Source organism: Apodemus sylvaticus, chromosome 12 (genome assembly GCF_947179515.1).
Source record: "Apodemus sylvaticus chromosome 12, mApoSyl1.1, whole genome shotgun sequence".
In the NCBI taxonomy this organism is placed as follows: Eukaryota; Metazoa; Chordata; class Mammalia; order Rodentia; family Muridae; genus Apodemus; species Apodemus sylvaticus.
The window spans coordinates 85,538,216-85,564,453 of NC_067483.1; the positions used below are offsets into that span (position 1 = coordinate 85,538,216).

Consider the following 26,238-nt stretch of genomic DNA (forward strand, 5'->3'; position numbering starts at 1 on the left):
AAACATGTATAAATTTTAATTTCCCAAATTCTGCATAATGAGTTACATCAATTTGCCAAATTTGATTGGGCATAAGACCACGTGGATTAACCCCTAAGTGGGGCACTGGTGCTAAAGTGAGACAATTAGGGCATTGTTTTACAATCATTCTTGCTTGCTCCTTTGTGATCTTATGACGGAGTCTCAACGTATGACTAGAAAGATGAAATTTATCATGATCACGTTTTGCCAATTCTATGGGTGTAAGTGCCAAAGCTTGCCCTATAAGCGCTTTGTCGATGCACTCATTACCCTGAGCCAGAGGTCCAGGAAGACCTGAGTGGGCTCGGATGTGACCAATATAAAAGGGATTTTTTCCTAGCAAGAATGATACTTTGCAATTGTGGAAACAAGGATCCAGCTGGCGTATTAAAATTAAACGTGCCACAGGTTTCTAATTGTGGTATAGAAAATGCAACATAAGCACTGTCAGTAAAAAGATTAAACGTACTATTTACAGATTGAAAGACACACAACACCACTGTTAGCTCTGATAACTGAGCAGACAGCCCAGGAGTCTCTACAACCACCTGCTGATTATTAATACGATATCCGGCTCTTCCTTTGGAAGAGCCGTCTGTGAAAATTAAGAGGGCATTATGCAACGGCTGTAAAGATGTCATTTTAGGAAATACAACCTCATGCATATTTAAAAACTTTATCAATTTGTCTTGAGGATAATGGTTATCTATACTCCCTTCAAAGCCTATTTGAGCTAGCAACCAATCTGTGCTATGCTGTTTTAACCAATCATCCTGATTTACACTGTAAGATTGTATAATAACATCTGGTTCTTTGCCAAAATAAGTTAGCGCCTGCTTTCTTCCAAGCATAATTACTTGGGCCACCGCCTCAAAATATGGCAAAATATTACGCCTTGAAGACACCCTCAAATGAATCCACATCATAGGAGCCTTTTGCCATAATAAACCTGTAGGCGAGTGAGTCGTATTAAAAATTAGCAGGTAAAGAATAATCTATATAGGTAACAAATTGATTTTCAATAGCTTTCTCCACTGTCTGTAAAGCCAAAAGTCCTTCTGAAGTTAATAATCTAGCGGATGTTGGGTCAGCATTCCCTTTTAGAATATCAAATAAAGGTTGTAATTCTCCTGTAGTAAGCTTTAGATACGGCCGAAGCCAGTTAATGTCACCCAATAACTTCTGAAAATCATTTAAAGTTTTCAAATTGTCCCTGCGGATAATTATCTTCTGGGAAAAAATTGCCTGGTCTGTAAGTTTAAAACCCAGATAATTATACGGCTCCTGGGTCTGAACTTTCTCTGGTGCTATTTGCAATCCTTTAGCGACCAAAGCTTGCTGTAAATCTTTAAAACATAAAAGCAATGTCTGAGGATTTTTTTCCTGCAATTAGAAAATCATCTGTGAAATGGATAAAGTAAATATCTGGCCATTTCTGTCTTACAGGCTGAATAGCCTGTGCTACAAATTTCTGACATAAAGCCGGGCTGTTAGCCATGCCCCGAGGAAGCACTGTCCATTGATATCTCTTCATAGGCTCTATGAAGTTAATAGAAGGAACGCTGAACGCGAATCTTTTGCAATCCTCAGGGTGCAATGGAATAGTAAAGAAACAATCTTTTAAATCTATGACTATTTTATGAAACCCTTTCGGGATGGCCACGGGGGATGGAAGACCAGCCTGCAAAGTTCCCATGGGCAACATGGTTTCATTAACTTTTCTTAAATCCTGTAACAATCTTCATTTGCCGGATTTTTTTTTAATAACAAATATTGGCGTGTTCCATGGAGATAAAGACTCTATTAAATGTCCCGCCCTCAATTGTTCCTGCACTAGCAAAGAGGCGGCTTCCAATTTCTCCTTAGATAAAGACCACTAATCAACCCACACAGGATTATCACTAAGCCATTGAATTTTATCGGCGTGGGATGCAGGCAAGATAGTAGCCATTACCGAAAATGCCCCAGACTTCTAGAGTTAGGGTTTGGCTGGGGGTTTTTAAACTTTCTAGTGCCTTGCTCTTCATTCCCAAGCCCCTGAGCAGGTAAGGATTCTGGCTCTGTCTTTTGCTTAGAGGCGATTTCATTTGGGCTGCACATGATTAAATTCATCTGTGATAGAAGGTCTCTACCCTAAAGGGTAGTAGGCAAATTCTGCATAACATAAGGTCGAATTTGCCCTGAATTTCCCTCTGTATCTTTCCAAGTTAGAAGTCTCGCGCTCTGTTTAGGATTATTGGCATATCCGATGCCTTGGAGATGCGTAAGTGTCTCCGTCAGTGGCCAGCTACACGGCCAATCCTGTCCTTTAATAATTGTAACATCAGCTCCCGTATCTATTAATCCTTCAAAACTCTTTCCTTCAATAGTCAATTTAAGGTTAGGTCTTTTATTGGTGATAGATTGAACCCAATACACTCCGGAGGAGCCAAAGCCCTCCTTTCCTCTTTTATCTTTAACGAATTTGGAAGGCAGTGGATGTAAAGGAACCAGGGCAAGCTGAGCAATTCTTTGATTAGCAGGTATAGTTATGACATCATGAGGGGAAGCAGCCATAATTTTTATTTCTCCCTCATAGTCACTGTCTATGACACCTGGATAAATCTGCAGTCCCTTTACAGTAGAACTGCTTCTTCCTAGCAGTAATCCCCAAGTTCCTTTAGATAATGGTCCAAAAACTCCCGTAGGCAGGACCTGGACACCCATTTCTGGGGTTAATACAGCATGGAATATACTGCAGAGGTCCAATCCTGCGCTCCCTGGTGTAGCTCTGGCGAGTTCAAAGATAGATTTCCTTGGCTCGGTAGCAGCTGCGTTGCCCCACAGACTGTCTGTCCTGGATGAATCGGGGCCTGGGGCGGGCCCCTCCCCCCGTTTCCCGACACGGGTCTGCCTTGAATATTAGTTTTGGACTTGCATCCCTTCACCCAATGATTTCCTTTTCTACACTTAGGGCATGTTCCTGGTGAACAACCTGATTGCCCGTTTATAGTAGCGCTGTTATCAGGGCAATCACTTTTAAAATGACCCAGACTGCCACATTTAAAACACCTTCTATTTCCTCGTCTCTGCGAAAGAATTCCCTGAATGGTGGTTCCCTGCAACGCTGCAGCCATTGCTAAACCCTGATTATACGAGGGACCGATTTCAGAACAGAGACGAATATAACCGGCTAAGTCTGTCTTCCCCCTATGAGGTCTAATCGCCTCCCGGCAGGCCGCATTACCATTCTCGTAGGCTAGTTGGGTAACCAACGGATTTTCTGCCTGAGAATTTCCGAAAATTCTATTAGCTGTTTTTAGCAATCTATCCACGAAATCCTGAAAAAGTTCATCAGGAGCCTGTTTGACACCTGTTAGATTCCCACTAGGATCTCCCTTTGATGGTAAAAGATTCCAAGCACGGCGGGCAGTCACCGCAATCTGCGCATACACTGCGATGGGAAACCCCATCTGGTTAGTATTTCCTTCATATACACCTTCTCCCAGTAACATATCAGCATTCCATTCTGGATGGCCTGCCTGAGTATTAGTGGTGGCAGTTCTTTTGCTAGCCTCACTTTGCTAGCCTCACGCCATTCAGAACTCCAAAGCAAGAAATCTCCCCCCCCCCCCCCCGACAACGTGGCCTTACACACTGTTCTCCAATCCTGTGGAGTTAAATTCGACTCTATCACAGTATCCAATAACGCCTGTGTAAAAGGAGCTGTCGGGCCGTACTGGGCTACAGCTAGTTTTAATTCTTTTATCACTTTAAATTCCAAAGTCTGATATTGTCTAATCACATTTTCCTGGTCTTCAATCTCAAGGACCGGAAAAGCTAAGATTTCTGACGTATCCTGCCCCTCTCCGCGAGCCTGGCTTATTACTCTTTCTAATGGCGATTGGCGGGTCTCAGAATTATTGTTCTCTCTAGTATTAGACACCCTTTTTAGCTCCTATAATTCATTAGTCAATTTCTGCAATTTAATTTCAAACTCCAACTTTTGTAACTGCATACCTCTCTGGATCTCGTCTCCTGCCATCAAGGTCATAGGCAGAGCAGATGGGGCTACAGGGGCCCATTCTTCTCCATGAGATTCAGTTGCTCTTATTTTGGGATGAGCTGTCTTTTTTACAATTGGTTCATCAGCACTGCCTCTGCGTTTATGTGACTTAGGGTGTGGAGGGTCCTCCCTTGCAGGGGTCCTCTCTGGCAGGCTTTCTTCTTGAGATTCCTCAATTTCTTGAATAATATCTAACTCTTCCAAACCTCCTTCATCTATAATATCCTTTATAAGTGTCCAGAGGCAGAGAGTAATATTGTCTGCCTTGGCTGCCTTTAGCGAATTACCAATTCTTTCCCAAGTTCTCTCGTTTAACGTTCGTTTTTCTTGGAACCAAGGACAGCAAGAATATATCTGGTCCAAGAAATCCTCCAATCTTCCTTCTTCAAACCCTATCCCTTTCACCTGGAGCAACTCTTGAATATTGCGGGCGCAAATTTTGCGCGAACTTTCCTGTCCCATATTTCCCTATCGATCAACCCAAGCCGGATCAGCACAGTTTTGCTTGCAAAACCCGTATCCCTCTGCACTCACAACAATAGAATAATATTTTACACTAGCGCTAGCATTTGACCTCTATGTTGCTTACCGTGCGGATACCATTTTCCTTTCACTTTTTCTGCGAAGCTTCGCTAGATAGGGTCACCTCAGGAAATTCTCCCGTATCAGGTCTGCCCACGTTCTGGCGCCAATATGTAACCGCCTGCGGCTACATGTGAACTGGGTTGCCTGTAAGAGAATTTTGAGGTTAACGGGAAGGAGGAGGCGAGAGAGAGATGTGAGTCAAGGCGGTAATCCGGTCAAGACTAACTTTAATATTTTTATGACAAGCTTTATAGTCTTGGGGGAATCAGCCACCCCTCCCAGAAGCCGGTCACATCAAAGGCAGGGCTGTGAAGTCTTCTTGGCTCCAGATCTCAGCGGGTCGCCTGCCTTCAGCCTGGCGAGGTCTCTGTTGGGTGTCAGGTGAAACCTTGAGGCAATGTTGGTAGTCAAGGTGGAGACGCCTTATTGTTCCAAAGAACAAAGGCCGGAGGTAGCCCATCAGAAGAGTGGGTGTTGCCAGCCAGCTTAATGTTGTGGGGGAAGAGACAAGTAATGGTTCTGGAATGTTCCTAGAGGTGGAGCATGATAAAGGTCACCTACTCTGGAATCCCCCTAATGTACTTAAATCTGCCCTGCACATTCGATTGGTGGTCTCTCTATCTTGATAATGGGAGACCCATACAGAATAAAACATTCTTTGTGTTTACACACTGTTTGAGTCTGGGGTATCATTCTTCTGTGAACCTTGGACCCTTACACACATGTGTACACACATGTATGTATGTATGTATGCATGCATGTATGTTTGTATAGTTTGTTCTTCAAAACAGGGTCTCACTCTATAGCACACTTTGGCCTCGAACTTAGGATGTAGTTCAGGCTGACCTCCAATCATGATAATCCTCCTGCCTAAGGCCCAAAATGCTGAGAATATAAACATGAACCACCAATCAGTTTTCTCCCTATACCTTGTATTGTTCTTGTTTGAGGCAGGATCCATCTTGCTATCTGTGTCACTATATTATGTACTAGCACATTCCAGCTTATTATGTCTCTGCCTCCTGTCTTAATTAACATTGTATGCTAGAGTCACTGCACCTGGCTTTTCACATGGATTCTAGAAATCAAACCTGGGTTTTCAGGATTACACAGCAAGCTCTTTCACCTGCTGACCTATTGTGATGGTTTGAAAGAAAATGGCCCCCATAGGTAGTGGGACTAGTAGTGTGGCCTTATTAGAGTAGATGTGACCTTATTAGAGTATATATGTGGCCTTGTTGGAGTAGGTATGGCCTTGTTGGAGTGGGTGTGGCCTTGGAATGGGTGTGGCCTTGTTGGACTGTCTTCCTGCTCCCTACAGATCCAGATGAGGAATTCTAAGGTTCCTCTACAGCACCATGTCTGCTTGCATGCCACCATGATGACAATGGACTAAACCTCTTAACTGTAAGCCAGCCCTAATTAAATGTTTTCCTTTATAAGAGTTGTCTTGGTCATGGTGTCTTCACAGCAATGGAAACCCTCACTAAGACAACCAGCTCACTGGCTCAGAGATTACCTTTTTAATATCTGCTTTATCCTATAATTATGACACCTTTGGTTAATATTATTTGTGTCTTTTAAAAATCTTGATCAATCTTATCATCAGCTTTCTTGCCATACTCCTCTTTGTATCTCTGTTTTCTGTTTGCATATTTAAAAATCCCTTCTATCTTGATGGGCTTATTCTGATATACATTCTCTCTCTAGCTCACTGGCATTCTCTCCCATTTTCTCTGTTTTTGAAACAGGGTCTCACTGTATAGCACAGGCTGATCCTCCTGCCTCAGTCTCCTGAGCACTGGATGAGAAGCATTTACTACCACATTCAGCAATAAGTTTTCAGACATTTAACTAATAGTTTTGAGTTGTTCTTTCCTCATAGGATTCTCTAACTGATAGATTACCCTTATAGAATTGTCAATCACATCTCACAACAAGTAACATGAAATCCTTCCATCATTTGCATTTTGGTAGATTTAATACATCATTCTCTATGATGCTTGAATTATTTATCAATACGTTGAGGGGGGGGTTCTTTTGCCTTTTGAGAAAAGGTCTCACTCTTTAGGCTAGAATGGGCTGGACCACCCACCACCCAGTCCTCCAGCTCCACAGGTGTGTGTGAACATGCCTAGATCCAGCAGTTTGTTTACATACATACATATACATACATCTTCTCTTGTAATATTTTATTCTGAGATAGGGTCTGTACATATCCTGGCTGTCCTAGAACTCACTCTGTAGATCAGGCTGACCTTGAACTCACGGAGCTCTATCTGACTACGCTCCCTGATTGTTGGGACTAACAGCATGTACCAGCATGCCTGGCCTTGTAATGTTTTAACCAGGCTGCATAGCCACAGGATATGTCCACATGATGTCTGCTCTTGGAAATATGTTGGTGCTCGCCTTGATCCAAGTAAGTGATGAAGTTTTATAAATATTCTGATTGTGCGCCAAGAGAATATGTTTCCTCTAGCTTTCCAGCAGATGTATGGAGCCGAGCCTGTAATGAGTAGAACGGTTTTAGTCCCCAAAATGTTTTCTCAGTTTATCCACAAATAGGCACAGAGTTTGAGATAAAAATGGTTCACCTAAAAGGCATAATCCATAAATTGTAGAAATGGGGGAAAAGCCATGAAACTAGGAAGGGAGTTATCTATGACAAAATGAAGGAAAGGTCAAGGGTTAGTCAATTAATGCTCTTTAATTTTTGAGAGGCTAGGAATCAGGGCTAGGAATCAAAGCCAGGGCTATGACTCATCTGCTCACCCCTTGTCTGTAAGTCTGCTCAGATCCATTTCCGACATTAACACATTAAGTAATTGACACAAGGAAGAAAGCAGGAAGGAGAAGGCATTATCATTAACAGAGCCATCTAGATTAGTAAATCATATGCAACTTTTACAACATCCCTTGATCCCATTCTTTGAGGAGCAGGTAACCAGCAAATTGTCAGGAAAGGGAGCACCTTTATCTAGCCACCAGCACATTCACAAATTACACTGCATACTTCAACTCTTATTAGTTAAAATGTCAAAACTGCCACTTGTATTTTTCCTGACACTTCCAAATACAATGTAAAGGATCATATATTAAATCCATAGGAAGTGAGAGATGGTTTTCAGTTGCTGGGGGGGGAAACTAGGGTGAAAATCTTTCTCATTCAAATTTATAGTGCTATATAAAAGCATGTGTTTTCTTTTTTGATCCGTACATGTCCATATAAAATGTCTAATGATGGTGAATATCTGTTGAAATAAGAATTCAGAGAACTATTAAGACTCCTGTAATTTTGACAAAAGAATTACATAATAGCTTCCTAGCAACTTCTGCCTATGTAGGAGAAAATTTGAAGGTGTTTGATTTTTTTAGCTTCTAAGTAATGAGAAACAGAGTCTTATTAAATTGATTCAACAATCTTCAAGCACAATGATTGGGCATATATTCATCTATCCAAACCCTCTATGCTAGTGTGGTTCTTCCCAGCTATAGGCCTGTTGCTTGCATTTAATCTTGCTTTGGCTACTCCTGTTACGTGTGTCTGTCCTCAGGGCAAATTCCTTCTGTCCACCTGCTCATGGTGACCTCCTTCTGGACCTCATGACAGAGTCCTTCCTTCCATTCTCTTCTCTCTTCCTCTCCTCTCCACCTCTCATTACTCCCTCCCTTCGCTCTCCCACTGGCTGGGAATCGCAAGTCCAGCTTTCCTATCTCCTCTACCCAGTCATTGGTGGATCAGCTCTTTATTAACCAATCACAGGTAATTGAAGAGCATTCTTTACACAGCATAGAAACAGGATATTCTTTAATAATCATGGCCATGCCCATGGTGGGACTACAACCAGATCTCAGGGCACAGAATTAAACATCTGAATACACAGTGCAAAAGACCATCCTGCAGCACCTACACACAGGAAAAAATGTTTCTAACTTAAAATTTTAAGAGTGGGGCTAGAGAGATGGCTCAGCAGTTAAGAGCACTGACTGCTCTTCCGAAGGTCCTGAGTTTAAATCCTAGCAACCACATGCTGGCTCATCCATCCATAATGAGATCTGACGCCCTCTTCTGATGTGTCTGAAGACAGCTACAGTATACTTACATATAAGGATAAGCAAATCTTTAAAAAAATCATTCTTAAAAAGATTTTTTTTAGGAGTGGACGCATTCCAATGGCAATTAAATATGCAGAGTAGATGTGAAATAGAGCATCAAACAGAAGGGAAGGCAGAAAAATATTAAGATGTTTTATATAGACGTTAGGTCTGGTTCTACATCCCCCCACCCATGCTCCTAGAATTAAGACTCAGACTCAACATATATTTACTGATACCTTGTCCATAGAGCTAGACTCTTCTTTGACTATATCATATCTTAAATTAACTCACTTATTCTGATTTATATTCTACCATGCGTCTGGTTACCTGTGCTCAGGTACCATATGACCTTCTCATCACATTCTCCCGGGCGAATCTTCCACACTGCCTTGACTCTCCTTGATCTATCCCATAATTCTTTCTGCCTCCTGAATGTTCTACCTAATTTCCGCCTAAGCCGTAGGCCATGAGATTTATTATTGCAGGTGTCATGTCCATACAGACATAAAGATGTTCTCTACAGTTTTATGAGCTTCTCCAGCCACTTGTGTGACCTGTGAGCTTTTGAAATACATTTCAAACTGAGATGGATTTTAATGCATCCAATGGATTGTAATACATACATCAGATTTCAAGGAATTAGTAAAAAGAATGTAAAAATATCTTACTGATCATTATTTTACAGCGATTACATTTGTTGTTGAATATGTTATGAAAGTGAATTTTGTCTGTTCTTGTACTTTGTGATTACTTGACGTTTACTTAATTACATGCACACAATGGCTCGTTGTATTTCTCGTCTACAATGCCTCTGGAGATGGGCAAGTTTTCCTGAAATTAACATATCCAAGATAATGAATAGTATAAAAATGATCATGAACAAGGATTTAAAAGTTTCATTTCTAGTGTTCTAAAACAAAAACTATTGGTTTCTGAAACTCCAGCCTTTGGTTTTCTAAATTCTAGCTGAGTTCATTAAAGAAAAAAGAGTCAAGTGTAATATATCCAGTAGTGTTTGTTCTAATGTATGTAATGAGTAATGCATGTAAAATATATGTAACGTTTATGGCAAGTGGGCACCTGAAATCCAAGCTCTCAGGGGAGTGAGGCAGTTGGTTTATCAGGAATCTGAGGCTAGCCTGGGCTACATAGTGATTGCCAGACTAGTCAGGGCCATGTAAGTGAGATCTTGTTTCAAAATCCAAAATGAATAAGGAAGGGGACTTGCCTGTCATTTTAATATTTTAACGCTCTGAGCAAGCCCTGACCAGCCAGACTGATGGGTAGTGGTCACCGACCTTACTTTTAGCTCTGGGTTCACTTCCCAGGGAGGGCAGAATCCTGGGCATCCCCTCACCATATGTAGAATCTCTCATATGTCAAGGAGAAACTGCTGTTAATATTCCTACCCTGCCTTTCCCTCCACAGATACTACATGAGTAGCCCAGATTATTCTATTTTTAGTACCAGGAGTTCTGTAAGTATCAAATACCTTTTTAAAAGATTACTATGTCTGGGGTTTCAAAGAGGTAGTCACACTTTGTTTTACTGTTATCTCTGCTCAGGAGATACTTAACTCTGTATCTTCTTTTTCATCTCATTATTACCCTTCTATCTTCACTCCCTCTGATACATGCCCTTAAGTATGCACATAGTCTCATGATCCTGTGGTGTGGAGCTCATGGTAAGATGAGGAACTGAAGAAAGGACAGACACAGTTGCTAAAGCTGGGGATTGGGTTGGTTGTACACTCTACTGGAGCCACATCTACTAATGCACCAACCTGAGACCCAACATGTGTTTTATGCACAACACAGGAGAAGGGTTTGCTAGTCTGGTTAGGAGATCTCTGTAGGTCAGCAGCCTCAGGCTGTAAACAAGAGAGGAGGAAGCTGCCAGTGCCAGGTTTGCCACAGACTGAATAATTGTCTGTGAACACTCACCTGGACCAGAGGAAGACAGTTTTACCAGCTGTGGGTCTGATCCACATGGAGACAAGTTCTGCTAATTTCCCGAGCTTCAGACACCCTGGTTTCTGTCATGCCTGTGCCTGTTTGCACAGTGCACACTCACTTGGGACTTCCTGTGTTCCCAACAGTGTAGAACAACAACAAAAGATGGGGCTATGGTATGTGTTTATTTTGCCTAACTATTAAGAGGAAAATAGTAACTGTTATTCAACAATTGTAAGTTTATAGCAGATGTAAACCAGAGCTGTAAATGTAAGTTCCTCTCGGTCTCTGTATTACTAACACCATGTCTAGTTCATTTTTCTCTTTTAAAAAAAGGTTATGAGTATATGAGTATTTTGCCTGCATCTAAGTATGTGCACCACCTGTGCAGTGGCCTTGGAAGTCAGAAGAAGGCTCTGGAACTGGAAGCTAGAGTCACAGTCTTCCAGTTGTGAGCTGTCAGAAGGATGCAGAGGACTAAACTTGGGTCCTCTGCAAGAGCAACAAAGACTGGAAATGGCCGAGCCATCTCTATCACCCCATGATTCCTCTCTGAATGCTGTCTACTCACAAGGACAACTTACCAATTTGAGTATACTTCCGTGTCCCCCTCCTTGTGGACAGACGGAGTCTTACCACCACAAACAACTCTGTGATGAACGATCTTCTCCACCGAGCTCTGCAGGGTTTGTGTTTGTGGAGATTTTGCTGTTTCTGTTTTTTTTTTTTTTTCTCTCTATGTAGCCAAGAGTGGAGTTAAAGACTACAGTCTATACGACTCTTCCCAAAATGACAGTTAACTTTATACTCTCACTCAGAGTAGGTCTTTGCCAAAAAAATCAGTATTATTACATTTTCCAGGTTTTTTTTTTTTTTAACCAATCTATTACTAGGTCAACTTTGATGTCTTCCTCAATCACCCTACATGTTTTTTTTTTTTTAATGATTTGTTTGTGTGCGAGTTTCTTCATGGGTATGTGTTTGCCCTGTGTGTACCTTCTGCCTTTAGAAGTCAGAAGAGGGAAGATGTTGGATGTCCTAGAACGGAAGCAATGGATGGTTCCTGTGCAAGAACAACAAATGTTGTAAACCCTGAACTGTCTCTCCAGCCCACCTCCAGACCCATCCCTCACTGAAACTTGAGTTCTCAAATTGGCTAGACAGCTAGGCAGCAAGTCTCAGGGATTCCTTGGGCTCTGCTACCACAGTGCTGGGATTATGCATATTGCTTCCCTACCCAGCTTGTTATGTGAGCTGGGGATTGAATTTAGGTCTTCATGCTTGCACAATAAGTACTTTACCAATCAACTAAGAGCTCTCTCTCTCTCTCTCTCTCTCTCTCTCTCTATATATATATATATATATATATATATATATATATATATATCTCACACAGACACACATTACACACTTGATCTTAGCCAAAAGGCCAAGAAGCAATCTCTGTCTCCCAGTAATTCTGTTTGTTTGTTTTTCTTTATAAATAATTATAGGCCTAGGACAACCTGCAGAGAAACCTAGTACCGTTCATCTAGCTTCTCTCAATAGGAACATCTTATATCATTGGCACAATATTGAATGTTGTTGTTTTTAAACAAAATTCCAATCTTTTGATGTTACCAAATGAAGACTCAGGAGCCAGAATCTGGGAGGAAAATCTGAGAGAGGCAGAGCAAGCACCCAGCTACCCTTCCTCAACCCGACATTCCAGAAAGAAAAAGCCAGTTCTCCTTCCCCACAGTGTCTTAGAAACCCTTCAGACTCAATGTCCTTCCCTGGTACTTCCCGTGTGCCTCTCTGTTCTCCTAACTTCCTCTTACTCTCTCTGGTGTTATCCTAAGTTCATTCTGTCAGGTGGTTGCTCGCTCCACCTCTTCACCTGTGGTTTGACTTTATTTAATCCCACTGACAATAAACAGAAAGCCCTTGGGCTAAAGGTGTGCTCTAGGGCTGAGCCACACCACAACTAGAGACAGGTTTTTTCAGTCAACAATCTCAGGGTCTGCAGAGTGATCAAATAGCCTGTCGCAAGAGGCATGCAGAGTTGTCTCCTCATGCACTCGTTTGTCTGTCCAGCTCTGTGCAGGTTTATCACATGTGTTCTTTTACATAATTCCCAAGACAAGAATGCATTACAATACTTTATTGAGGTTGGTTAAGCCTTTCTTTATAAATGTGCTCAATTTTGCTAAGTGATCTACATGTGAGTAAAATGTATATATTTGATATTGTTTAATTTTAGGACTCTCTATTATATAGAGCTTATTCTCTTTCTCTGGATGTTATAAATTTGACCCAAACACACTGAGTTACACTACTACTCCCTCTCTCTTTCTCTCCCCCACCCCCCACTTATGTGTGTGTGTGTGTGTGTGTGTGTTTGTGTTTGTGTGTGTGTGTGTGTGCAGATTTAGAAAACGGTAACCCATAAAGGTAGAAAAAGGTAACCTATAAGGCATGATAGCATTTGTAGTGTGTGCCGGTACTCCTGGAAGGCAGGAGGAAGTAGGATCCCATGAACTGCAGTAACAGGTACTTAGGAGCCTGATGTGTGCTGGAATCAATACTGCCCCACCCCTGGAGGAGCCATCTCTCCACCCTCAGGTGTACTGACTGCTGGCATGTCACAAATTCTCCTTTGACATTCTACTTTGTTGAATTGTAGGAATAATATTTTAAAAATCCCAGAACATGGGGGCTGGAGAGATGGCTCAGCAGTTAAGAGCACTGACTGCTCTTTGGAAGGTCCTGTGTTCAAATTCCAGAAACCACATGGTGGCTCACAACTATTCGTAATGAGGTCTGATGCCCTCTTCTGGTGTGTCTGAAGACAAGTACAATGTACTTATATATAACAATAAATAAATCTTTAAAAACGAAAGGAAGAGCCGGGCGGTGGTGGTGCACGCCTGTAATCCCAGCACTTGGGAGGCAGAGGCAGGTGGATTTCTGAGTTCGAGGCCAGCCTGGTCTACAGAGTGAGTTCCAGGACAGCCAGGGCTATACAGAGAAACCCTGTCTCAGAAAAAACCAAATCCAAAAAACCAAAAAAAAAAAAAAAAACAACAAAAGGAAGGAAGGAAGGAAGGAAGGAAGGAAGGGAGAGAGAGAGAGAGAAAGAAAGAGAGAGAGAGAGAGAAAGAAAGAAAGAAAGAAAGAAAGAAAGAGAGAGAGAGAAAGAAAGAAAGAAAGAAAGAAAGAAAGAAAGAAAGAAAGAAAGAAAGAAAGAAAGAAAGAAAGAAAGAAAAAGAAAAAGAGAAAAAGAGTAAGCAAGAACTGGCAGCACAGGGTTTCTTCCTGTTTTTTACCATTTATGTTCCTGGATGAAAGACACACACAGACGTGTATTTTTAAATATGCCTTAGGCAGCAGCAAGTACCCACCCTCCACGCTGTTAGAATCTACTTTCCTACCGATAATTTCCAGTTACTACTTAGGAATTTCTGTCTTCCCTCTGGGCTGCTCTTGACTTGGTTAATCAGGTTGCAAGGCCAGGTTCCTGTGGCCCAGCTGTGCTGTGGCAGCTCTCCTGCTCCCTCCTGCTTGTTCTTCTCCTTTCAATGGGGGTGGGGGTGGGGGTGGGGGTGTAGGGAGTGGGGGGTGGGTGGGGGGTAGGGGTTCGGAGTGGGGGGTAGGGGGTGGGTATGTGTTTTCTGTTTCTCCTCCTCCTCCCTCCTCATGGTCCCAAGCTGGGGAACCTGAACCCTGCCTTTGTCTCTTCTCCCAGGTGTCACCTGCTGACATTTTTATTTATCAAACAGAATTAACTGGGTGCAGGGTTCCTCAGTGTCTTACCTGCAGCCTCTCTCCTCTTTGGGGCAAACAGGAGACACAAATTACCATTAGAATATAAGCAGCCCACTCACACACTATCAAAGGAACTGAATTTTAGCTGTTTTTTAAAGCAATACAAACCAGATAGTTGAATCCACAACCTCACAATGAGATGAACAATGTGTTGTTGCTGTTTTTATTAACATGTACTTTCATCTCATTTCTTAGATTAACCTAGAGTATGAAGGAAGCTCATTTGTATCATGGGAAATACCACAAAGTTGTAAAATTCTCAATGCTACGTAAGTAAGTTTTTTGTTGTTGTTTTGCCGTGTGTGTGTGTGTGTGTGTGTGTGTTTGTGTGTGTATGTGTGTGTGTATCCATTTGTTCCTATATTGTAAAAATGGCATTCATTCACATAATGTAGCTGTTCAGACTTCAAAGCGCTGACGTCATGTAAATCTCCTTCCACTAAACATGTGTGCAAAGAAAGGCTAGCTCACTTAGAAAGCAGAAGGGAAATGCCTCCTGGAAGTTTGGATGAAAAGAGTCCCCACCCCACCCTGCTCTCCAATAGGCTATATATTTGCCTGTCTAGTCCCCAGTTGTCTGCTCTGAAGGATTAGGAGGTATTGAGGATTTTCCTTGTTGGATTGGGTGTGTCCTTGCTGGAGGAGGTGTGTGTGTCACTTGAAGCTCATGCCTAGCCCAGTGTCTCTCCTGGACTGCTGTTCATGCATCAGAATACACAACTCTCAGCTACAGATCCAGTGCCTGTCTGCTCCCCACCTTGATAATAGACTAAACCTTTGAAACTGTAAGCAAATCCCCAACTAATGCTTTCTTGTATACGAGTTATCTTGGTCATGGTGTCTCAGAACAACAGCTGAGACAGTTGCTATATTAGAGGATTTTTTTGTCTTTTTTTGTTGTTGTTGTTGTTGTTCTAAAATCCACTTGAATTGCTTAAGCTTAAAAGTTGTGGGTGGATTTTTAAATCAGCCTCATATAATATTTGTAATTACTTCCTCTTCTCTGTTCTTTCTGAACACTAGATCACCCAAGACAACACTGCACTGTAAAAGTGCTGGAATTCACAATATAAGACCAAAAACTGGAACCCAAGTAAGTTGATTTTAGTGACATTTATTGAATCTCAGAAAGTGATCACAAGTACAATTTGGGCTCTTTTGGGACAATAAAAGGCTTATATATTGAAAAGAAAAAGAGAAAAGCAACCAGGATTCCATTCTCCTTTAGCTCTTCTGTCACAAATCGCCTTAAACAGTTTTAGTGGTAACTAAAAATAAGACCTATTTGAAAGTTCCTGCCAGTCTGTCATTATTTTCCATGTCAGTATAAATTGTGACACGATATCTGATTTTTACTTCGGTTTTCATTTTTAATAGTTTGTTCCCTCCCTCCCTCCCTCCCTCCCTCCCTTCCTCCCTCCCTCCCTCCTTTCCTTCCCTCACTCCCTCCTTTCCTTCCCACACTCCCTCCTTTCCTTCCCTCCCTCCCTCCTTTCCTTCCCTCCCTCCTTCTCCTGAGGATTGGACTCTAGGCCTTGTATGAGCTTGGCAGTGTCTTGGCAGTGTCACTCCAGTTAGCTAGCACAGCAGTCACTACTGCTTAGCTTCCTCATCTTTAGCATGCGAGAGGCCATTAATGGTGCCTTGGATGAACAAGGCTAAGTCACACAGGGCAACTGCGATGGCCAAAACCAAAGGCAAATTTGAGACTTATTTTTGACTCCACCTCCTTCCCTTCAATTCAAGAGAACGAAGCAGATGAATGAAAGTGACATGGACTCTGCTCATGTGCGAAACAGACAGTTGTGACAACCTGAAGCATCTCCGCACACTGCCAGACTCACCCTGTCCCCTGGGTGCTTGAGAACTGCTGAGCCAGAAGCATGATAGAGCTGAGTGTCAACAAGGGAGAGAAATACGATAGAGACAGAGAGAAGGGCGAGGTGCCAGACTTGCCATTTGCTTTAGTACATTTAGGTTTATATCCATATTGGAATCTATTCCAAATATTACATATCTTTTTACATTTGTATTTTCTCATAGATCAGGGAAGAGCAACGGCATCTGACTGTGGATAATTCTTATGTTTGCTTCTTATGGTATTTCACAGTTGTGTAAGTAAAGTACAATATAAAGGTAATTAAGGCTTTCAGAGTATTTGGCTCTTGCTTAAAAAAAAAAATCACAGAAGTGCCTTATCCACACTATGATTTGCATACACCATCTATTCACCAACTAAGATATTCTCAAATGTATTGCAAAAATACTATTGAGATAGAAATTATAAAAATACCAGCTACACTCTGAGCACTTAGTGCATTTCCTTATCTGTCTGTTTTTTTCTTTTTTTTTAATTTTATTTTATGTTCATTGGTCCATTGCTTCCATATATGTGTGTGTGAGGGAGTTGGATCACCTGGACTTGAGTACCAGACAGGTATGAGCTGCCATTGTAAGACTCTGAAGAGCCTGAACTTTTGGGAGACCCCTGAGTGAACCACATGCAGACGGAAATCGATGCAAAATGCAAGCGAAATTGTATTTAATATCCGGCTTGCTGGGATTGCTCTGCACATGGAGAGAGAATGACCCCTGCAGCCCACGCAGTGGGCCTTTTATACAGTCCTCAGGGCAGCTGCCATTAGGTATAATGAGATTGGCAGAAGAGTGCTACCTTTAAACTAATTGGTTGTTAGGGAATGGGGTAGGTGGCCAATGGGCTCTGGGCCTTCCCTAGCCACAGGGACCTCCCTGATGTCTGAGGAATGTAATTTAGTCTCTCCCTTCTGGGAGGGGCAAGTATTCCATGACCTTTCCAAAGTTCCTAAGTTACCCCATGTGGTTGCTGGAATTGAACTCACATTCTTTAAGAGGGCAGCCAGTGCTCTTAACCACTGAGCCTTGTCTCCAGCCACAGCTGTCTGTTTGTATCCAGAATCTCCCTGTATACCTCAGGCTAGCCTGAACTTAGCTTATTGACCAGGATAGCCTCCACCCTGTGATGATCCTCTTGCCTCTGCTTCTGGAGGGCTGTGACCACGAAGTGTCCAACGATGCCCAGGTTTACACATGTATTCTTTCTCTCAGCTTTCATAATGATGATAGACATGTAAGAACCGTTATCCTCATTGAATAGATAAGGATGTACATTTGGGTGAGATTGGATACGAGAAGCAAACTACAAGGCACTGCAACAGCGCCAGACTTGACCTCTGACTTTTCAGATCATGGCTCTCATCTATTTTGAAAGTCTTTGTCTTGCATAGTTAGTTCTTCAGTCAGTCCTCAACACAGGAATGGAAGGAAGCCATTTGATAACTTGATTAATCATGACCCACAGAGGAAGCCATTTGATAACACTTGATTAATCATGACCCACAGGGTGAGAACCACTGCTGTACACCCCACCACCTTGTAAAGCTTTGCCACTCAGAATGCATCCCACTAATCAGAGCCCAGGAAGTTGTTAGAAGAAAGTTAGGCCAACTCATTTGTCCTAGACCTGCTATATGAATATTGTTAACAAGATCCTGTATTATTTGTACATGTGCTGTAACTGGGGAGTACTGGTCTAAATAATAATTTCTATAAAGAATGTACCTCAAATACAATTGTCTAAACTACAGAGAGCTGGGCATGTCGCCCACTGGTAGAGTGCCTACTCAAGCATGTGCTAACCTCTAAGTTGAGATCCTGGGGAGGGAAGGAGGGTGTAAGGAAGGAGAGGGAGGGAGGGAGGGTGGAAGCGAGGGAAGGAGGAGAGGAGAACACACACACACACACACACACACAGAGAGAGGTGCATTTATTTTATATAGCCCCAAGACATAAAAAAACTCCCATCCTGTTACTGGTTCCCCAGAATGTGACACGTGAAGCACTTCCCATTGCCTTAGCTTTTAAACCTGCACAGTGGAGTGAATGTGAAATTATGTTACTTATTTTCACTTTACTGGTGTCTCAGGATTTTCATTCCTATGAAGAGACACCATGACCAAGGCAATTCTTACAAAAGACAACATTTAATTGGGACTGGTTTACTGGTACTGAGGTTCAGTCCATTATCTTCATGGCAAGGAAGTATGGCAGCCTCCAGGCAGCCGTGGTGCTGGAGGAGATTAGAGGTCTACATCTTCATCTGAAGAGAAATAGGAAAAGACTGTCTCAGGGGGAACTGGGAAGAGGGTCTCAGAGCCCACCCTCACAGTGACACACTTCCTCCACAAGGCCAAAGCTACTACAACAAGGTCACACCTCTAACAAAGCCACGCCTATCCAACCAGGCCACACCTACTCCAACAAGACTATACCTATCCAACCAGGCCACACCTACTCCAACCAGGCCACACTTACTCCAACAAGGCTATACCTCATAATATCACCACTCCCTGGGCCAAGCAAACTCAAACCAACTCAACTGGTTACTAATGACATTGAGTGTATTTTAGGCTTGTGGGAAATACTCTCCTTTGTTAATAAGTATATTGTTCCATTCTTGAGTTACTTTTCTTTTCTGTACGGGTTAATGAGACTTTTTACTAGTTCATTATTACTTACAAGTGTTTAGATTATTTTATGCATCACTATTTTGTACATTGCTACTTCTGCTCCCTCTTATTAACAGAGGCCCTTACTCTTGCCAATCAATTTTTAAATTCTTCCTTTGTGAGTTTTTGCCTACTAAAATCCATCTAAGAATAATTTCTGGGCCTAGAGAGATGGCTCAGCAGTTAAGAGCACTGACTGCTCTTCCAGAGGTCCTGAGTTCAATTTCCAGCAACCACATGGTGGCTAATAACCATCTGTAATGGGATCCAGTTCACTCTTCTGGTGTGTCTGACAACAGCTACAGTGCTCATATACATAAAATGAATAAATCTTAGAAAGAAAGGAAAGAAGGAAGGAGGGAAGGAAGGAAAGAAGGAAGGAAGATTTCCTTACCTGCTATATTACAGTCTTCTACATTGTTTTATATTTTTTTCCTATACAATTCCTAATCTGCACAGAGAGTGAGGGCACATGCCTTTGATCCCAGCACTTGAGAGTTAGAGGCAGGTGGATCTCTATGAGTTCAAGGCCAGCCTGGTCTACAGAGTGAGTTCCTGGACAGCCAAGGCTACAGAGTGACAGACACCCTGTCTTGAACCCCCCCTCCTCCAATAAATAAATGAATGAATGAATAAGTAAATAAATAAATAAATCTTAATCCTCTTTGAGTTAGTTCTGAAGAAGCTTCAAGGTAGAAATTCACTTTTTAAACATGAATAATTGATTTTCATACCAATTTACTGAATAATGTATATACAGTGTCTACCTCTTTATAGCTCAGTTTTCTATAAATGCCTGGCCTCCTAGGATAGCTAGTCTATTTAGCTGATCTATTTGCCTCTGTGTTATCTTTGTTACTGTTTGTTTGCTTTCAATTTAGTTTTTTTTTAAGCCATATACAAGGTATTAGATATCTTCATGACACTTTCTTTTTGTATTTTATGTTTATGAGTGACTGTGTGCATGTCCATCTGTGTACCCACATGTGCAGTAGCCACAAGAGAGCACTGAATCCTTCAAGGCTGCAGTTACACGTTTGTAAGCTTCCTTGTGGGTGCTGGGAACTGAAGCCTGGTCCTCTGAAAGAGCAGCACTGCAGATGTCTTTGTGACATTTTACAGTGGGTTTTAGTAGGTTCTCTCCCCCTGCCCTACTGTCCCCTCATTTTCGTCCCCGTGTTGTCTCCCCAAGCTCCTCTTCACTCTCACATCACGAGTTTCCTTTTGCTACCTCTCCCATCCCACACTTTTTGAAATCCTCTCTTGACCGTTTTTCTAGTTGTATAGGCACACACCACACACACCAAACATACCACACACTCATAAATACCTCACACTCATACACACACCACACATGCACATTCACACACACATTGACACACAAATAGCATACACACACATGCTACACACTCATAATATATATACCACACACTTACACACACACACATACACACATATACACACACTACAATGCACACACTGTCTTGCCTCCAGAATGGCAAGATTATAGGCCAGTGCTACCATACCTGGCTCTAGCTACATTCATACGGATTTGTTTTCCTCCCTATAAATCTTTGGAATTGGTTTATAAACTTCTACAGAATCCCTTGTTGGGATTTTATTTTTATTTATTTCATTTTATTTCTGTAGTATTTGGCATTGAGCCAGGCATTCATATTTGGTAGAGAAATACTCTAGCACTCAACTGTGCCTGTGCCCCATGGTTTGTCTTATAATTTATTGTATCTTAATATTTTAATTTATTTAAGGAATATTTCCACTCAAGAATAATATATAAAATTCTATTTGTTTTGGTCATTTTATATGTCAGTTTTGTTGGGTTTTTTATTAAGGTATGTGAACATCATTAATTTTTCCAACTTTTCATTTATATTATAAATAGTCACCCTCATTATCAGTATAGCTTCCAAGAGTGACATTTCCTTTAATTGATAAGCCAACATCAGTGCTTGAGCACCAAAAGTCTAGGGCTTGCATTATCAGTCTGGTCTTGGTCCTGTATTTCCCACGAGCATAGACAAATGTACACTTGTGGGTCTCCATCACCCTGGCACCACATATTCTCACCATCCTAAAATACTTGCGTTCCACACATGCATTCTTCTCTCCTACTTGGCCCCTAGAAATCACATTTAAAAAAATTGAATCTTCCTGTAGGTTCTCATTTTCTACAATAATATATAGTTGGAATTCTATAGTATGTACTGTTTTTTTTGTTGTTGTTGTTGTTGTTTTTTTTTTTTTTTTTTTTTGAAGCTTAAAAATGAAACCTTTATTTCTGAGTGCTCAGGGAAGCAGCTAGTTCAGGATCTGAACTGAGTCCCTGAAGGGAGATTGTTTATTTTTTTTTATTCGATATATTTTTTATTTACATTTCAAATGATTTCCCCTTTTCTAGCCCCCTACTCCCCGAAAGTCCCATAAGCCCCCTTCTCTCCCCCTGTCCTCCCACCCACCCCTTCCCACTTCCCCGTTCTGGTTTTGCCCTATACTTCTTCACTGAGTCTTTCTAGAACAAGGGGCCACTCCTCCTTTCTTCTTGTACCTCATTTGATGTATGGATTATGTTTGGGGTATTCCAGTTTTCTAGGTTAATATCCACTTATTAGTGAGTGCATACCATGATTCACCTTTTGAGTCTGGGTTACCTCACTTAGTATGATGTTTTCTAGCTCCATTCATTTGCCTAAGAATTTCATGAATTCATTGTTTCTAATGGCTGAATAGTACTCCATTGTGTAGATATACCACATTTTTTGCATCCACTCTTCTGTTGAGGGATACCTGGGTTCTTTCCAGCATCTGGCAATTATAAATAGGGCTGCTATGAACATAGTAGAGCATGTATCCTTATTACATGGTGGGGAATCCTCTGGGTATATGCCCAGGAGTGGTATAGCAGGATCTTCTGGAAGTGAGGTGCCCAGTTTTCGGAGGAACCGCCAGACTGATTTCCAGAGTGGTTGTACCAATTTGCAACCCCACCAGCAGTGGAGGAGTGTTCCTCTTTCTCCACATCCTCTCCAACACCTGCTGTCTCCTGAATTTTTAATCTTAGCCATTCTGACTGGTATAAGGTGAAATCTCAGGGTTGTAGTATGTACTGTTTTAGTCTGGCTTCTTTTACTCGGTAATATACATTTAAGATTCAAACCCCTTGGACCTCATGACTGCAAATGAGTGATAGATAAATTTGGTAAATTAGTATGATATATGGGCTTTGTTTTTGTTTTACATTTAACATCAAACTCTTTATATCTATGTACCAAGATGTCAATAGACTACCCAAAGGTTTAGAAACAATGTATCTTGCTTTCTGCCATCTTGGCTCCTGGAGGCCTGCTGGGAACAAGACTTCTGAAAGGCGAATACACCGGGGAGGCTGTGGTGCAAAGTCATTTGTCCTGGCTAGGGGTAAGGTCTCTGGGGGCTCTTCATAAAGATGAAGATGTTTATGCCTGAGATAAAACTGAACTGCACTTAGCCAAGAGGTGTGCTTATGGGTATAAAGCAAAACTTAGTGCAGTGACTCCCGGAGGCAAACAGAACAAAACCAGAGTGATCCAGGGACAGTAACTCCGACCAAAGAAGCAGAGGCACAGTTTGTGCCAAATTGTGAAGCAACCTTCCTGCGAAGGCCATTGGACAGAGTCCATGTGAGGCTGCACCTCTCCTGACTTACCTTAATGAGAAGTAAATACATGAACAATGGATTTTCTTTTGAAAAAAAAAAAGAGAAGGAATGTGTATATTGAAGACAAAGTATTCCTACTAATGTTTCATATGATGTTTATTGAAATGTATTTCCTTTTTCTCTCCACAGAGATGTTTATCACAACTTAAGCCAGGTAACATTTGTTGGTTTTGCATCTCTCCCAAGTGTTGCTGCCCCAAGGTCTGCCTTCCTTCTTTAGGTTCCCAGGAAGCCCCCAAAAGTGCTTTTGCCATAAATGTCCCATAGAGTGTCAGTGCTCTAAGCATGTTTGAAGACCCTTTGGGTTGTCCAGAGGCCTAGTCAGGGAGGCTCGATCCCATATCTATGCAAGGGTGGGCTTCTCTCCAACAGTCTTCCCAAACAACAGAGCAGAAGCAGAAACTCAGACATCTTCTGTTGAAACACTAAAGAGATTTTGAAACTACTAGCAGATGTTGAGGTCCCGGATTATTCATAAAATACATTAGAGCATGCAATACGCTTATCGAGGCTGCATAAATGATCATTGAAAATGTTCTTAGTTTTGTTACAAGGTACACATTGATAAATGTAACCCAGTTAATACAGAAGCCTTATGGAGGCTGCCCACGGTTTGTGTTCTGAGTAAGGAAAAGGACGGTGCCCAGCAATCATAAATGTGAGGCCAGTGTGAGTTACGATGTTAGATCTTGTATAAAAGTATCACCTGAAATTAAGTTTGTAGGCTGGAGAGGTAGCTTATTTGATAGAGCACTTTTCTGTCAAGCACCAAGCCCCAGCACCACCTAAGTTGGGTGTGGGAGCTGGTCCAAGCTTGTCATGTCAGCACTGCAGAGTTCAGCACTCCAGGTCCAGAGTTCAAGGTTACCCTCGGCTTTGCAGGGAGTTCAGTCAGCTGCTGATGTCGAATGTTACCTAGGACATAGCACAATCAGTTGTGGGCAACATGGCAAGTCCCTGTCTAAAACTCTGTACCAAGAAACAAAGGAGACATTAATTACAGTTACACAAAATATATAATTTGTGAAACTCTAATACTTTTTAAGTCTAGATTTTCCACTCTGGGCAGTGACGACACACACCTTTAATCCCAGCACTCAGGACCCCGAGGCAGTTGGAGTTCAAGACTTGTCTGGTCTACAGAACAAGTTCTGGGACAGCCGCAGCTACAAAGAGACACTCTGTCTCAAAAGACTTAAAAAAAAAAAAGTCTAGATTTTCCTAGCAGCATGGACTTGTTCATGTAAAAGAAAAAAGAATCCAGGTGGTGGCGGCGCATGCCTTTAATTCCAGCACTTGGACAGGCAGAGGCAGGTGGATTTCTGAGTTTGAGGCCTGCCTGGTTTACAGAGTGAGTTCCAGGACAGCCAGGGCTATACAGGGAAACCCTGTATCCAAAAAGAAAAAAGAAAGAAAGAAAGAAAGAAAAAATAATAATGAAAAAAAGCAGTGCTTTGGCAAGCCCAAATTTTACCAAAGAAATTGGGAAGAAAGTTTACTAATGTTTTGGAAGGGGCCTGCAACAGTTGGTTTCTTCTGGGTGCTTGCCAGCCTTTGAGAAGCAACTGATGCTAATGACATCCTGCAGGTTATGAATACCTAACCTCAATCATCTCTCAGTCTGCGTGCTGGGTGCACCGTATCACAGCACAAGTTCCCACCCTCAACTTTGTATCATTACAGCTTGCTTTAAAAGATGATATAAAGTCGCTTATTCAGTTTATAAATCTAGCATAATTTTAAAATCTGAAGTCTGACCCAGTTCTAAAACTTATATTGACATGTTCTTTTAAAATATTTGAAATTTTGGAATAAAATAACAACAAGAGGTAGAGGCTGAACATGCCTGGCAACCAACCCCAGAACCTCCATGAGCCTGGAAGCAGAGAGGCAGTTCCATACAATTGTCCTCTTACCTCCACATGAGCACCATGGCACACAACCACCAACTGGATATATGGCTATATCATGCACACACACACACACACACACGCAAAATAATAAATAAAAATTAAAATAAATGTCTAGAATATATAAACCAATACTATGCTATGATATGTCGATATTATATATCCCAGGGATCTGTCAGCATCACCCAGAATATCATCAAAATAAAAGACAGAAAACATCATCACAGTACTTAGGAACTTTTACCAAGATTTTCTAGAAGGAAAGACTTCCTTCCCATATTTAAGAACCATGATAAAAAGCAAATAAGAGAAGCCTGCAGCTCAGCTCACCACAGCAAAACAGCCATAACAGTTAAGAGCAGCTCCGGAAAGTCAGACCACCTCAGTGTAGTTCAGATGTGGCTAAAATAACCACCAGGATTCAGCGAATATTTAAATGCAATGAATAAGTTTAATATAATAACCGTTGTATCATATTGCGTACCCATTTCAAACACACAGAGCATTCAGCAGGCTATATACTTCGATAGAGAACTAAGGCAATAGGACATGCATTCTATAACCACCAGACCTTTAACTTGGAAATTACTTAGAAAATCTTCAGGCTTAATTTTTGTTGTTTTGTTTTCCTCACTCCCTAGGCAACCCAGGCCGGCCTTGGAATTACAATACCCCTGCCTCCACTTCTAGAATGCTGGGATTATGGATATATACCATTCCAACAGCTCCATCTTATTTTTCATATGTGGGTGTTTTGCCTGCTGGTATGAATGTGCACCTTGCACATGCAGTGCCTGAGGAGGCCAGAAGAGGGTGCCAAATTCCCCTGGCGTAGATTTAAACCTAGCTTCTCTGGAAGAGCAGTTGGTGCTCTTAACCACTAAGCAACCTCTCCAGTCCCCATATGATAGAGAGTTTAAGTACATGTGTTCATGGGTCATGAAAGAAATCAACCTGAAAGTTACAAAGTATTTTGAACTAAATATTGAAGTTCTCCAGGCAGATATAGAAGGACAAGGAAATCTTTCGAATCTTAACAACAACCCAGAGGAAGTTATGCACGGAAGTGACAGTGGACCTTGAACACGAGGAGAGACCCTAATATTTTCTCATAAGACAAAAAAGGAACAAAGCCACACCAAACTACCATTTCTATCCAACTGAATAGCACAGGGGTGAGGGTGGGAGGAGAGAGGGAATGAGTTCTCACACATTGCTGTGGAAGATCTACCACACAAACTGCCGTGCAGTAGCTTGGAAAATTAGAATGTAGAGCTAACAAGAAGGCACAGTGTGTGTATGTGTGTGTGTGTGTGTGTTGTTTTGGGGGTGGGGTTGGGGGGGTTGCCACATACCTTGGTGATCTGCGTTTGATCCTGGAATCAAGTGTCCCAGTCAGCACTGTCGACTTGACCCTGTCATCTGGCAGGAAGACATGACATTGAGAAACTAGACCAGATTGGCTGCTTTTTGAAAGAACATTACGAAGCATGTGTTTGTATTACAAGGAGGAAAGATGTTATCTTTACTGATTCTATACAGAGGTTTTCAGAAT

General features: G+C 41.8%; 2 protein-coding genes across 2 annotated transcripts in view; both read left to right on the forward strand.

Moving 5' to 3' along the window:
* Positions 1–26,238, forward strand: part of Desi2 (desumoylating isopeptidase 2) — a 167,457-nt gene that overhangs the window by 21,714 nt on the left and 119,505 nt on the right. The gene's annotated exons all lie outside the window — the stretch shown is intronic.
* LOC127697239 (cation channel sperm-associated auxiliary subunit epsilon-like) overlaps positions 1–26,238 on the forward strand; it is a 100,883-nt gene that overhangs the window by 5,776 nt on the left and 68,869 nt on the right. The window contains exons 2-6 of the mRNA XM_052200235.1: positions 10,181–10,229; positions 14,707–14,780; positions 15,535–15,604; positions 16,555–16,625; positions 22,903–22,927. Coding sequence (XP_052056195.1) covers positions 10,181–10,229; positions 14,707–14,780; positions 15,535–15,604; positions 16,555–16,625; positions 22,903–22,927 — 289 coding nt within the window. The remainder of the gene's footprint in view (positions 1–10,180; positions 10,230–14,706; positions 14,781–15,534; positions 15,605–16,554; positions 16,626–22,902; positions 22,928–26,238) is intronic.